Source organism: Ailuropoda melanoleuca, chromosome 14 (genome assembly GCF_002007445.2).
Source record: "Ailuropoda melanoleuca isolate Jingjing chromosome 14, ASM200744v2, whole genome shotgun sequence".
NCBI lineage: Eukaryota > Metazoa > Chordata > Mammalia > Carnivora > Ursidae > Ailuropoda > Ailuropoda melanoleuca.
The window spans coordinates 44,154,201-44,169,359 of NC_048231.1; the positions used below are offsets into that span (position 1 = coordinate 44,154,201).

Below are 15,159 nucleotides of genomic sequence, written 5' to 3' on the forward strand. Positions count from 1 at the left end.
AGCGAGAAGAGGCAGAGGTGAGCACTGAGGAAACGGCCAGTGGGCCAGGAGCATGGTGCTGCCAGGGGCGGGTGGACACGAAACTGACCGCCCCCGTGAGCCGTAGGAAGCTGCGGCTATGAGGCCCCCGTGGGCTGGAGTGTCACAGGGTGGGGCCCCAGAGCCCTGAGCACCGCTCTCCCGTGGCCGTGGCCCTCCGTCGTGGAAGGCAGGCTCGGCAGGACGGCTCAGCTGTGCCCGTCAGTGTGGAGGCCCTGTGTTCCGAGAAGGGAGAGCACGCCGGGACCGCCCACCCGGCCCCTCTGCAGGGAGCAGAGCTGGGGCGCAGAGCAGGGCAGTGATACCCGACAGCAGTGAGGGATGAGATGCACAAGTGGAGAAACGAGCTTTATTTCCAGTCTTTAACAGGTAGGGTAATACTTATTTCATAACGTGTTTTCATGTAAATGCAGAATAGCAAAATACTGAGCAAGAAAATAAAAAATTTCCCAGTTCTGAGACCAAGTACTTTATCTGCCACGAGTTTTATTTGTCTGGAATTTCGCTTGGCCTAAGTGCTGTCTGGAGAGGTGGGCGTCTCCAGCGGGGGGTCACGGGCCCGGCCGACCCCGCTGCGCAGACGGGCAGGCGCTGCTCACCTCAGAGCGCAGAGCGGTGCAGCCGCCGGCTCTTCACCGCCTGCAGTCGTTTCTGCCGCTCGGTGAAGCTGCTCTTCAGGGTCTGCTTCAGCGCAGGCAGGATGGAGCGCTCCGCCACCGGCATCGGGCTCAGAATCAGGCTGTTGGGCAGAGGGAGGTCACTGCAGGCACCCTCGGGGGCAGGCGCCGAGACGTGGCTGGCAGTGCAGCCCCAGACGAAGTGCTGAGCTGTCTGGTCCCTTCCGTCCTGGGCTCGGAGGCCACCCCACCTTCCCCCCGCCAGTGGGACTCACCATTTCTTGGGGACGCCCTTGGTGGGGACCTTAGGGAGCTGCGTGGCTCCCGGGTGAAGGGCCTCCTGGTCCCTGGTGAAGGAGGAGTCAGCAGTGAGCCTCAGCGGAGCAGACCTTGCTGGGATGGGGTGGGGGCCGCGAGGGGTCACTCACTTGGGAGAGCTGGGCCCAGCCTCCTCGGGGGTAGCCTTGGGCCTCTGATTCCCTTCCAGGAGGGCCTTGAGGTGCTGCAACTGGAAGGCAGGGAGCAGAGGGGCAGTGGGCGGGGCCCGCAGAGGCGCGGGGGGCCCCGTGGCCTGAGCCTCACCTCTTGGGCCTGCAGGAGGTTGGCATTCCACAGCCGGCGGATGACCACCTCACACTGCTGAAGCGTGGTGGGCTTGCGCAGGTACGGGGGCAGGCCCATCGCAGGGGGCTGCTTGCCCCTGTGCTGGTTGCCTGCCGCCGAGGCGGCCACTGCACCGGAGGTCTCCACTTCTTCATGTCTGGAACAGTCACTGCAGCAGCCCACAGCTAGCCTGCCAGGGTTGGTCTAACCCCCCACCACCTCTCTTCCGGGCTGCACCAGCACCAGTGTGAGGCCGGTGCGGGGATGAGGGGTGTCCACACTGCCTCCTCAGGGCCTGGTTCCCTTCTGCCGACCGGGGTGCTACCGGCACGAGGTGGGGGTCTCCGGTGCCAGCTGTGACCTGGGCCCATCCCTTCCTCCTCTCTCAAGGTGCACTGAGGGTCAGATGGGGTTCAAGCTGCGTGGCTACCCTCAGTCCTGACCCCACGCCTGTGGAGCTGGTTGAGAGAGCATCTAAGGACTGTGCGGAGAAGTGGGAGCCTGTCCTGCTGGTTGCGCTACCCAGGGGACAACGGGGCCTCCATTTCAGATGCAAAGTCCAGGTTCCTTGCTGCTTTCCAGGGAAGTCCCAGAAGCTCAGGTGTCAGCCCCAGTCTTGCTCTGGCCTGCTGGCTCTGTGCCTTGCAGAGGCCAAGCACACTTCCCCGGGGGGAGCCCAGGAGCCCAACTTACTGTTCCCTTGGTGAAAAGCGAGTTAATTTAAAGGCCAATTTACTTTGTTTTGTTTCTGTGAGCAAATGGTTTCAGGGCTGTTGTTGGCACGCTTGCGTGGGCTCGGGTCAGCACAGGGACCCTGCAAGCCCTCAGGGGAAGGGGGAAGGCAGTGCTCACCAGATGGGCAAGCCTGGAGCGAATGCTTTCACCAGGAGACTGGCCCATTTGGAAGGCAAAGCAGCTGGCTGGTTGCAGAATGTGAACCTACTAAGTGCGGCGCTGGGCCCACGGGGTCCAGGTGAGCCCTTACTTGGCCGGCCCCTGCATCCCTGCGGCTTTGTCCGGCTTGCTGTTGTGAAACAGGGCAGCAGCTGGGATCTCCTCTTCCAGGTCCATCTTCTGGGGAACGTCAGCTTTCGAGTCTTGCTTCTTGGAGAAGCTGAGCTGGGTCCTGGCCTTGCCTTGAGAGTTGGCTGCAGCCAGGGCAGTCAGTGGGTGCCGAGAACCAGGGCCTAAGTCACCCCCCGCCCCCTGCCTCGGTTTCCGCCTTGGAAAGGAAAGATGGTAACAGAACCCCCATCGGGGGGCTGCTGGGAGACCCGAATGAGGCTCTGAGGGTCTGTGGGTGATGCCTGCTGACTGCGGAAGGAGCTGCCTCCATGAAGCGGGCCGGCCCCACGTGTACTCAGGGAAGGCCAGGGCTGGGGATGGCCCCACAGCTGTTCCCGGACTCCGAAGCAGCACCCCATTTTGGGCAAAATGACACTGAATGAGAGGTCTGGGACCAGACCCGCACAGGTTTCCTCCCCAAGGACAAGGCCCACTGCCTGCCTGGGCCCCGCATAGAAAGGGCAAGCCAAGGGCTGCTCCTGGGAGGACTCCCAGCCTCAGGAAGGCCGAGCAGGAAGAAGAGGCTATCGGCTGCCTCACTCTGCAAAGGACACCACAAACCCAGAACTCTAGGCAGGGCTGTCCCATCTACTTCCTGCCTGCTTGGGGGGACACGATGAGCAGGGCTTCTGCCAGGCCATCTGTGTGCCACCCCATCCTGGAAGACCACTTAGGGAGGCTCAGAGGCTCCTCTCTCTCTGTGTCGGGGTGCATCTGCCATAGGGCCTTGTGCCCCACGTTGGTGTTCACTCCCTTTGTAGCCAAACCCACTGGGCTTTTGTAGCCTCCCTCTGGGCAGCCCAAAGTCCTGTAACACCCCGCCCCAGCCCATTCCTGCTCCTGTCAGCTCACGGTACCTGGGGTCGCCCTCCTTGGCTCCCTTGAGCCACCCACAGAGCCTGGCTAAAGGTGCTCCCCTGAGGTGTGTCCAGAAAAAGACCACTAGGGGTTTTCAGCAACCTGGTCAGCGCCCCGCACTAGCCATTAGGCCCAGGGCCCCAGTGGGGCGTGCGCCCCTCCCCTGACCCTGAGTTCACGGAGGGTGCTGGCGTGCTCACCTGACGTCAAATTTGAGACAGACTTGATGGACTGAAAGCTGGAATTGGAAATTCTGCCTCTGGGTGAACGCACAGGGCCAGTTGGAGATGGCAGGAATGCCACTTCCTTCCTAGTGTCTCCAGACACTTCCGCGCCCCCTCCCCTCCATGGGTGAGGGGCTGGCCACCTGTGCCCGCCTCCTGGCCCTGCAGGCCTGTGTGTTCATGCACGGCCCTCCCCCACTCTGGTGAGGCAGAGCCAAGGTGGGGGGGAGGTGATTTCTTGAAGGGTCATCCAGAAAGCAGGGGGCTTGAGCCCTAAGAAGCCCTGAAGGAGGATGACCTCTTCTGATGTCCCACTGGGGACCCCAGGCACCGCAGGACTGGGACCACAAACAGGCCCTGCCACTTGCCAAGTTCACTAGAACTGTTCTTGTCCTGTCAGAGGAGGGCCCACTACCACCCCATTCTCTGTGTCTCCTAGGAAAGGAGCCCTGGACACCCCCATGACTGGGGCATTCCAGGCAAGCACCACTCAGACTTGGCCCCAAGGTAAGTGGGGAGATCAGGCCCTAGACAGCCTGAGTCTCCCTGGGCTGGGGTGGGGGACCCGCAAAGTGAATGGGCCACTGTCAGGATGAGGAAGGGCAGTGGATAGGGGCTGTAAGTCTCCGCGTTTCCACTTCCTTCCCCCAGCCCTCTCGGTCACTGTGGGAGGTGGCAGGGAGGCTTCCGGGAAGGACTGTGCCCAGAGCCTTCCGTGCCAGGAGTGATGGACGAGAGGCACAGGGCTGGGGAGTGCTTGCCAAGGTTTCAGAGGGAGCCTGGGGCCTGCCATAGCAGCAATCCAAGCAAAAGAATCCATCAGAGCAGCAAGGCTAGGAGGGCAGCTGCTCTGCCTGCTTCCCTTACTGCACAGACCTCAGGCCTCGGGATCCCCGAGAGCCCCACCTGCTGTGCTTGGGTGCACAGTCACTCAGAGCATGGCTGGGGGCAGTGGCATCTGTCCACGTCCCCCAGGACCCCTCCCCACTGGGACAGGCCAGTGCAGCTAGCTGTGTGGATACAAGACACCCAGGGGCTGCTCCAGGCACCAGTAACATCCCATCAGGCACCTGAGGGCCTCATCTTACCTATCTTTGGCTTCTGATTCATTATTAGCTTGTAATGGAGATCTGAAAGCAAACACGTGCTCCGGTCATTTTTGAAGCTGCTGCCACTTGAAAGAAGAGGCTTGCTTTGCCCTGGGCACTCCCTTCCAGCTGACTTCACACATGACCTTGGCAGCCAGGACCCTGCCCATGTGCCAAGTCTTTGCCCTGGGTGCCCTAGGACCAGGAATCCCTCCGGCTGTTCTTGAGCCAGAGCCTTTAGGTGAGAGCCTCGGCAGAAGTCCACCCATCTGCCCATGACATCTATAGGGCACCCTCTGCTAGGTGGGGCCCCTGCTCTAGGAGAACAAGAGGTGAGTCAGGATGACCCAGCCCTCCAGGAGCCCCTAGCCATGGATGTGCAAACGTGGTCAGAGTGATGATCAAATGACACCCAGGACGTGGGCTGGCCACATCCAGACTGGGCATCAGGGAGGGACAGGGGTGAGACGCGAAATTCCTTATGTCAAGAGTGGGGAGTCCTGACACGATGGATACCCCTTGATCTCATACTTAGCACTTCAAATAAAGACAGCAGGAGAAAGGTGGGGAGAAACTGAGGCAGGACTCGGTGTGTGGGGGGCGGAGCTCTAGCTAAAACATAAGGGAGAAGAGAGAGGGAAGCCAAGTAAAAGACCTTAGGTTCCCCTTCAGGCCTGGCCCGTGGTGGTGAGGAGCCACCTGCGGGGCAGGTTAGGAAGGCCCTGCCCTGAGGAGACACGTCTGCGCGGGAGATCTGGATGGTGCCGGGCATGTAGGCCCTTGATTTGGGTGCGTTTAGTTTGTGAAAACCATTGAGCCGTTATGCTAGCACTTTCTACTTCCACAAAAAGTTTTTTTAAAACAGGCGGGCCAGGGGCGCCTGGGTGGCACAGCGGTTAAGCATCTGCCTTCGGCTCAGGGCGTGATCCCAGCGTTATGGGATGGAGCCCCACATCAGGCTCCTCTGCTATGAGCCTGCTTCTTCCTCTCCCACTCCCCCTGCTTGTGTTCCCTCTCTCGCTGGCTGTCTCTATCTCTGTCGAATAAATAAAATCTTAAAAAAAAAAAACAAAAAACAGGCGAGCCTGACTTGCCTAGGGACTAGACTGCGGCCGGGCTTACTATGGAAAATGCCACCGACAGGCTGCCCTGCCAGATGGCGGGGTGGCCCTGACGCGCCCCCACCCCCAAGACGACCCCGGTTTGGGGCGGGTGTTGGGGGGAGTCCAAGCCCCGCGTGGCAGGACCCGGGGTGGGGCTTGCTGCCCTGTGTCCCCCTTAAAACCCTCCGTGTTCTAGAGTCCACGCGTGTGTCCGTGCTGGAGCCACCCGGGGGCGGCAGGTCTGCGTCTCCCTCGGGCCCCAGCCGCGGTGGGCACCCCACCCGCGGCCCCGCCGCCCGGACTCACCCTTGTTCTCCCGCTTGAGGTACTCGATCTCCTCGTGGAGCTTGACCAGCATCTCGGCGTGCTGCTGCTGCAGGAACTGCAGACTCTTCTCCAGGTCCAGGATCCGCTTCTGCGCCTCGCTGTGCCCAGCCTGCGCGCCGTGCTGTCCGGGGTGCTGGAGGACTGCGGGCGGGCGGGGGCGCGGGCGCAATGCGTCCCGGGAGCCCGGGAGCCCCGAGCTGGGGGGCCGCCGCCCGGCCGCCGCCACCCCGGCGCTCATGTAGCCGCTGCCGCCGCCGCCGCCCGCCCACTCGGTGGCTGGGCTGCCCAGGCCTGGCGCCGCGTCGCCATGGAAACGGGAGCGAGCGAGGGGGCGTGGCGTGCGAGGGGCGTGGCGGGGCCGACCGAGGGGCGGGGCTGGTTGTGGGGGCGAGGCCTGCGTCAAGTTCCGCCTCAACTCGAATACCCTGACTTAAAAGGCATCCTCTGAATTAAGGTGAGATTGTCGTCTGCCTTTATGTACGTTTTAATATCTAATTTTGTATGCTTGTTTGTTTTAACAATTCACTTTTTGAATAGATGATACGGATTGTAGATTCAAAAATGAAAAAGGTTGAGTTTCCACTTCCAGTAATTACAAAACCCTCTGCTTTATGAAATGTGCGCAAAATATATGAAACAAATGCCTGAAAGCACACTGGAGAAGATCACGCAGACAGAAACTGGGCGAAGGCAGCTCTTGAAAGAAGACCGCTTTTCCCTGAGGGGTCTCTCTAGTCAGCCGGACCTCAAACAGGAAGTCTGGGGCCCACTGGCTGAAGAGGCAGAGGGTGGGAAGGCCACTGCAGCTGGACACAGGGGGCAACACTGGGAAGTTGGAGCCTCTGCGGGTGAGGAGCCGGCCTGAACTGCCCACGTGTGGGCACAATTCCGGGGACTCCGGGGAAAGACAAAGAGCTGGAAGGCCAAAAGCTGAGGCGATTCATTTGCTACCAGTTCCTAGGTAGACTGAGTCTGGAGTCTGACAGAGGAGCCTCGGTTTTCCTTCTAAACCCCAAAAGGGCCACACCTTGGGAATGAAGGCTATGTTCTAGAAATGAGATTTGCCGTAGAACTAAGGGCAAAATCAAAATATATCCGCCCTCATTAAACTCCACAAGTTTTGGGTGATGTTCCATAATTCAACCACCTGAAGAACAAAACTCAACATTCTTCAAAGAATTATAACAGAACCCAGAGTCTGTGTCACATCATCCATGATGTCCGATATAACTAATAAATACTGGACATGCAAAGAAACAGACAAAGGTGACTGAGTCAAGAGAAAACAATGCAAAAAAAAATTCAGATTCAGTCAACAGAAATAGATCTGCAAATAATTCTAGATAATAAAATTTATAGGAAAGTACTTTATAATAAATATGATTAAAATCTACAGAAAAAAAGATGGCTGTAGTGATTGGTCATGGAGAGTTTTTTTAAATGATTGATAAAGTATTGGGAGGGAAAAAAAAAGGAAATCCTAGAATTACAAACCTATCTGAACTTCTGGTTTCCTGGTCTGGCATTGGAAATCATCACTCCCATCGAACACAAGAAAGAAAATAGCTGAACAAGGTGAAAATTCAACAACTCTTCTTGGCTCCATCAGAGGGCTGAGATCACAGGACAAACTGCTGCCCCAAAGTTGGAGAGACGGGCAGGTGGAAACAGAATCACAATTCGCTGCAGCAGAAACCTCTGTAGGAAACACTACCAGGGGAGGAAGATCCAAACTGTAATTGATGAATTGCTGATGTGGCTCAGTGTGGACCAGTTTGAAAGTTTAAAAAAATCCCAGGTGGGGGTCCAATCTTAAGGGACCCTCACATCTTTGTGAATTTAACCTTGAGGGGTGCTACCAGATTCTCACGAGGAAGAATGGGGGAAAAAATCCCCTTGTGAACCCAGCAGGAGGAGGGTAAAGCAGCCATTCTGAAATATTGCTCAGAGCATTCTGTTCTTCTTTACATGGCTTGCCCTCAAAAGAAGCTAGGATGGCCCCAAACGCCAAACCAGACCTGGAGGAAAAGAAATACCTCTCTAGCCTCCTCAAGCCTTCCCCTCTCTCCACACCTTTCCATCACATCAGTGGGGCTCCTGTATAAAAATGGGATACAAGTGAAAGAATTGCCCACCTCAGACCTAATTTAAAAAGAAGTTCCTAGGAAAACCCAAAGATAACAAGACAAATTGAAGGCACCAGAGGAATATTTTGCCTCTGACACCTATGGCTATAGCAAACAATAAACATGGACCAAACCCTAGCAAGATAAATATAAAATTTCACATGAAAGGTCTGTTTACCTCAGTTTCTTCCACACAATGCATCATGTGCAACTTTCAACAAAAAAATTACAAGGCATACTAAAAAACGAAAAACACAGTTTGAAGAGACAGCAAGCATCAGAGCTAGACTTGGATCTGGCAAAGATGTTGGAATATTCAGATTGGGAATTTAAAACAACTATGATAAATATACTAATGGCTGTAATGGAAAAAGTGGACAATATGGAAGAATAGATGGGTAATGTAAGCAGAGAGATGAAAACCCTAAGAATAAAAAGGAAATGTGAGAAATCAAAAACAACATAACCAGGGCACCTGGGTGGCTCAGATGGTTAAGCATGTGCCTTCGGCTCAGGTCATGATCCCAGGGTCCTGGGATCAAGCCCCACATCAGGCTCCTGGCTCAGCTGCGAGTCTGCTTCTTCCTCTCCTTTTGCCTCTCCCCCTGCTCATGCTCTCTCTCTCTGTATTTCTCTGTCTCAAATAAATAAATAAACTCTTTTCAAAAATTGTTTAAAAAAACAGCAACTCTGTAACAGAAGTGAAGAATGCCTTCAACATGGAGGAAAGAATCAATTAACTTGAAGATATGTCGAGAGAAACTTCCAAAATTGAAATGTAAATAGAAGAATGAATGAAAAAGAACAGAACATCCACAAATGTTGTGACTATTACAAAAGATGTAGCATATGCATACTGGGAATACCAGAAGGTGAAGACGGGAAAGGTGCAAAAGAAATATTTAAAGCAATAATGACTGCTAATTTCAAAAAATTAATGAAAGACAACAAATCACAGATCCATGAGGCAAAGGGAACACTGGGGAGAATAAACACACAAAAAAATCTAGTCCTAGGCATATCATATTCCAACTGAAGAAAACTAAAGATGGAGAAAATCTTGAGAGAAACCAGAGGAGAAAAAACCACCGAAACAAACAAACAAACCCTTATCTATGAAGAAGCCAAGACAGAATTACATTGGACTTCTCAGAAACCATGCAAGCAGTGAGAGAGCGGAAGATGTTTCGTGTGGAAAGAAAAAAGCCACAACCCTAGTGCACTGTACCTAGCTACATTTCCCTTCAAAGGCGGAGGAGCGATAATAAAGACTTCCTCAAACAAACAAAAATTGAGGAACTTTGTTGCCAGGAGTCTGCTTGGCAAGAAATGTTAAAAGAAATTCTTCAGAAAGGAGAAAAATGACATAGGTCCAAAACTCAGATCTACATAAAGAAGAACATTAGAGAAGGAATAAATGAAAGTAAAAAAATATTTTCTTTTTCATATTCTTAAGACTTTTTTGTTTTTATTTTTTTTAAGTAGGCTCCAGACCCAATGTGGGACTCAAACTCACGACCCCAAGAACAAGAGTTGCATGTTCCACCAACTGAGCCAGCCATGTGCCCCTTCTTTTTTTTTTTAAGATTTTATTTATTTATTTGACAGACAGCCAGTGAGAGGGGGAACACAGCAGGGGGAGTGTGAGAGGAAGAAGCAGGCTCCTAGGGGAGGAGCCTGATGTGGGGCTCGATCCCAGGACCCTGCGATCACTCCCTGAGCCGAAGGCAGACGCTTAACTACTGCGCCACCCATGTGCCCCTTCTTTTTCATATTCTTAATTAATCTATCAGGTAACAGTTTGTTTAATCATAGCAACAATGCATTCGGTAATTATAGCTTATTGATAAGTGAAATGAATGACAGCAGTCTTATCTGTGAGGGAGGGAGAAATTGGAAATATTCTAAAGTCTTGCACTACCATGAAGTGGTATGGTGTTATTCTAAAGAGAACTTGGATTCACTGTAAATGTATACTCAAAGGCAACCATTAAAATAAATCTAAATAAAAAGTATAATTGATATGCTAAGGGAAGAGAGAGATGGAATAATATAAAAGGCTCAGTTAAAGGAGCACACAGCTGGCTCAGTCAGCAGAGCTTGCAACTCTTGATCTCGGGGTCATGAGTTTAAGCTCCATATTGGGTGTAGGGATTACTTATAAGTAAATAAACTTAAAAAAAAAGGCTCAGTTAAAAGCAGACAAGATGGGAAAAGAGTGGAAGACGAAAAGAGAAACAAAGAACAATGAACAGAAAACAGTAACAAATATGGTAGATAGTAATGCATCTATTTAACAATCACATTAAATATTAATGCCATACCTACACCAATTGAGAGACATAGACCACCAGAGTAGATAATAAAAAATGAAGCTTAGGGGCGCCTGGGTGGCTCAGTTGGTTAAACATCTGACTCTTCATTTTGGCTCAGGTCATGATCCAGTCGTGAATTCGAGCTCCACACTGGGCTCCATGCTGGGCGTGGAGCCTGCTTAAGATACTTCCCTTTCCTCTCCCTCTGCTCCCCCCGCACTCTTTCTCTCTCTTAAAAAAAAAGAGACATAATTTTATATTGCCTAACAAGAAACCCAACTTCATTCATTTATTTATTTTTAAAGTAATCTCTATGCCCAGTGAGGCTTGAACTCACAACCCCAAGATCAAAAGTCATGTGCTCTACTGACTGAGCCAGCCAGGTGCCAAGAAACCCACGTTAAATATAAAACACAGATAAATGAAAAGAAAAGGGATGGAGAAAGATATATGATGCTAATGCTAATTAAAAGAAAGCTACAGTAGCTATAATTTCAGAGAAAGCCAACTTCTGAGAAAGGAAAATTTACAGGGATAATGCCACCAGAGCAGCATTACATAATGATAAGGGAGTCATTTCTCCAACAAGACGCACTGTAACAGCACTCCAGCTGGTCTTAAGGTTAACACACGGGTTGCTGGCTGACTTAAGGCCCTTGGTCTGTAACAGAACTAATTTAACTTTCTTTGAGATTTGCAGACCACTGGCCTTGGGGAGTAAGGGACCAGAACAGGGGCCATTCCCAGGCCACAGAGGTTAGCAAGGCTGTTTGAAGACCCCTTAGCTTTCTGATCAGCACAGTAGTCTTTTAGCAAAACTTTTTTTCCTTTTTAAGCTCACACAAATGACTTTACTGACCTCCCTTTGAACATCTGCAGACCTTGCCCTCCATTGCAGAAAGAACAGAGTACCTTGCACAACCCCTGGGTACCAAGGAACCAGACCTTCTGTCACAACTCCGAGCACTGAGATAACTCTGTAGCTGACATCATCGAGTCTGCACAGAATCAAGAAATGTCACAGACCACTGCACTCCCTTAACTGATAAAAATCCCTTTCGAAATCCCTGGCCCAGGCAGAAGACTTGGAGTTGGCCTTTGGACACGAGTCCCCCTTTTCCCTAGGTGGCCAGCCTCCTGAATAAAGCTCCTATTCCTTTCCAATCAAAACTCTGGGAAACAAACAAAAACAACAACAACAATAAACCCCTCCTCTCTTGAGTTTTGGCCTTTACAGCAATGGGCAACTGAACTTGGGGTTCAGTAACAACACCGATCTTTAATACACATGACCCTAACAAGAGGACGGTAAAATATGTGAGGCAAAAACTGATAGAACTTCAGGGAGAAATCAATGAATCCAATCTTGCGGTTGGAGATTTCAATGCTGGTCTATCAGTAATGGACGGATCCAGCAGGCAGAAAAATAGTAAGGATATAGCTGAACTCAACAGCACCATAAATCAACTAATGGGCACCGATAGTGTACTTCATCCAACAACAGCAGAATACACATTCTTCTCGAGCTTATATATAATATTCACCAAGACAGACCACATTCTGGGCTATGAAACACTCCTTAACAAATTTAAAAGAATAGAAATCACACAATGTATGCTTTCAGAACACAAAGGAATTAAACTACGGATTGATAACAGAAAGATGGCTGGAAAATACCAAAATACTTGGAGATTAAAGAGCATACTTCTAAATAACACATTGGTCAAAAAAGAAGTCTCGAGTGAAATTTTAAAACTATTTTCAACTAAATGAAAATGAAAATACAACTTAATGAAATCTGGGAGATGTTAGGTTAAAGCAGTTTGCAGAGGAAAATTTATAGTACAGAACGCATAAAATATTAAAAAAAAATTTTAAGATTTTATTTATTTATTTGACAGAAGGAGAGAGACCACAAGTAGGCAGAGTGGCAGGCAGAGGGAGAGAGAGAAGCAGGCTCTTCACTGAGCAGGGAGCCCGATGTGGGGCTTGATCCCAGGATCTTGGGATCATGACCTGAGCCGAAGGCAGGTGCTTAACTGACTGAGCCACCCAGGGGCCTCTAAAATTGTTTTTAACCTTCAGTTAGGGAAGATCTTCTTAAATAAGATACAAAACATAGGAACCATAACAAAGAAGACTGATAATTCTGACTTTATAAAAATTTCCTGTGCCTCAAAATTAAAAAGACAAAGACTTAGAAAAAATATTTGCAACATACGTAACAGAGAACAAATTAATATCTAGAATACATCACTGATTCCTACATATTATTTTTTTTAAGATTTTATTTATTTGACAGAGAGACAGCCAGCGAGAGAGGGAACACAAGCAGGGGGAGTGGGAGAGGAAGAAGCAGGCTCCCAGCACAGGAGCCCAATGTGGGACTCGATCCCATAACGCCGGGATCACGCCCCGAGCCGAAGGCAGACGCTTAACGACTGCGCTACCCAGGCGCCCCCTGATTCCTACATATTATTAAGAGACAAATAATATAATAACAGATAAAGTTTAACCCCATAAAGTGATTAAGGAACAAGTGAATGAAATCATGTTCAAGAGAAGCTAGAAAAGAAATGGGGGGCTCCTGGGTGGCTCAGTGAGGAGTCTGCTTCTCCCTCTCCATCTCCCTCTGCCCCTCCCCCACTCCTGCTCTCTCTTTCTCTCTCTCTCTCTCAAATAAATATTTTTTAAAAGATTTTATTTATTTATTTGACAGAGAGAGAGAGACAGCAAGAGAGGGTACACAAGCAGGGGGAGTGGGAGAGGGAGAAGCAGGTTCCCAGCTGAGCAAGAAACCAGATGTGGGACTCGATCCCAGGACCCTGGGATCATGACCTGAGCCGAAGGCAGACACTTAACAACTGAGCCACCCAGGCACTCCTCAAATAAATAAAATCTTAAAAAAAAAAAAAAGGACAGTATCAGGCACCTGAGAAAAGTTACTTCTTATTGAAGCGACACAAACAGTCGACTGTTTTAACACTATAGTTTTTTAACAACTAAGGCAAAAGGAAGTCATCATGGAACAGAGTTTTCCTTCTCTGGCAAAGGAAATATGCACATTCTTCTTCAGAAACAAATTTCTTTGGGACCAAATTGGAGGGATTTAGCATTTTGGTGGTATGGATACAAAACATTAATTTATTGAGTAGAATGGATGATGTCTTCAAGAATACTTTTCCCAAGAGACAGGCAAGCCAGATGGAGTTCATTTTATCCTTTTTCCTTTTAAATTTATATATTCCTTTAATAAAATTAAGAGATAATGAAGATCTTTTAAAACCTACTGCTATATTGGGCACCTGTGTGGCTCAGTCGGCTAAACATCTGACTCTTGATCTTGGCTCATGTCTTGATCTCAAGGTTGTGAGTTCAAGCCCTGCATTAGGCTCCATGTTGGGCATGGAGCCTACTTTGAATAAAAATCGGGGCACCTGGGTGGCTTAGTTGGGCATCTGCCTTCGGCTCAGGTCATGATCCCAGGAGCCCCGCGTCCAGCTCTCTGGTCAGCAGGGAGCCTGCTTCTCCCTCTGCCCCTGCCCCTGCCTGTGCTCTCTCTCTCTCTCTGTCAAATAAATAAATAATAGTCTTGAAAAAAAAACCATCTGTTACAGAAAGGCTTTAGTTTTCCCTCCCATTATTCACAACTCCCCAAACATAAACATTACATATCTGGGGGCTCTTTCTTCTTGTTGTTATCTCCATAGCTTTCAGTGATGTGCTTAGCTACCATTTCTTGATTTATCGAAAATGAGCCACATTCACTGGCTCCTTGTTCTAACAGATGAGGATTTAACTCGTATCACCAATCCAGTACAGTCCTATTATTATTCTTAGCGCCTCTCTTATTTATATTTGTAATCTTACATCTTCGTTTTTGGTTTTACCTTATTTTACAGCAAATGAAGTGTAGCCAGGGGCTCGTGAAAGCATGATGTTGTCAATGCCTCTGCTTGGAATTCTCTGGTCTTACTATGTTTCCCATCACTCTCAAGCTTGCCCTGATGGAGTGGGGTGGACTTTTGAAGATGTGGTTACGGTGCCAGCTGGGTGGAATCACTTTGTGGAGCTGGCAGAATGTCCCGTAAGACACAGGACATGCTCAGAACCAGGGACTGATGTAGAGTGAAATTTCCCCATGGCAAAGATACCGAAAGATTTCAGGAATCAAGGGGTAGAAATGGGAGTAGCTCCTTTCATTGTTGACCTACAGTGCAGTTTTGGCTTCCCATCCCCACAACTTTGGGTTCTACTGGTTTCAAGGTCTTGGTTCCCAGGGATGGGAAGGGACACGCTGGTCCTGCTGAACAGGAAGCCAAGACTGCCACCTGGTGACTTTGTCAGGCAAATAAGAGGGTTGCTGTGCTGGTTGGGACGACTGGTCTTGATGATCGAGGGTAAATTGGTTTGCTACTCGACAATGGAGGCCAGGACGAATACCGGACACCCAGGAGATTCTCTTGGTAATCTTATTTAGTTAGAGAAAACTGTAACAACCTAAAACAGGCAGGACCATGGAAGGCACAGAAACTTCAAGAATAAAGATTTAGGGGCGCCTGGGTGGCACGGCGGTTGAGCGTCTGCCTTCGGCTCAGGGCATGATCCCGGCGTTATGGGATCAAGCCCCACATCAGGCTCTTCTGCTAGGACTGCTTCTTCCTCTCCCACTCCCCCTGCTTGTGTTCCCTCTCTCACTGGCTGTCTCTATCTCTGTCGAATAAATAAATAAAAATCTTTAAAGAAAAAAAAAAAGAATAAAGATCTAGGTCACCCCACCGTATTACCTCCACC

At 50.2% G+C, this 15,159-nt stretch overlaps 1 protein-coding gene across 1 annotated transcript; it reads right to left on the bottom strand.

The window, feature by feature from the left end:
• Nucleotides 1-505: 505 nt before the first annotated feature.
• On the bottom strand, nt 506-14,101 carry LOC100465414 (coiled-coil domain-containing protein 74B). Its single transcript, XM_034642183.1, has 8 exons — nt 14,037-14,101; nt 5,904-6,349; nt 4,495-4,536; nt 2,245-2,407; nt 1,239-1,416; nt 1,085-1,164; nt 932-1,003; nt 506-778 (listed from the first exon to the last, which is right to left on the bottom strand). Exons 1-8 carry the CDS (start codon nt 14,099-14,101, stop codon nt 640-642), a joined length of 1,185 nt encoding a protein of 394 aa, XP_034498074.1. The 3' UTR covers nt 506-639.
• Between the last annotated feature and the right edge of the window lie 1,058 nt (nt 14,102-15,159).

What these genes read in the sequence shown, in the direction of transcription:
- LOC100465414 (XM_034642183.1), bottom strand. Translation starts at nt 14,101, where the DNA reads ATGGTAGCTAAGCACATCACTGAAAGCTATGGAGATAACAACAAGAAG. An exon ending in GAATCAGAAGCCAAAGATAG is followed by an intron (nt 2,408 to 4,494) that starts GTAAGATGAGGC and finishes CCCTGGCTGCAG; the next exon opens with CCAACTCTCAAGGCAAGGCC. An exon ending in GGGATGCAGGGGCCGGCCAA is followed by an intron (nt 1,417 to 2,244) that starts GTAAGGGCTCAC and finishes TGACTGTTCCAG; the next exon opens with ACATGAAGAAGTGGAGACCT.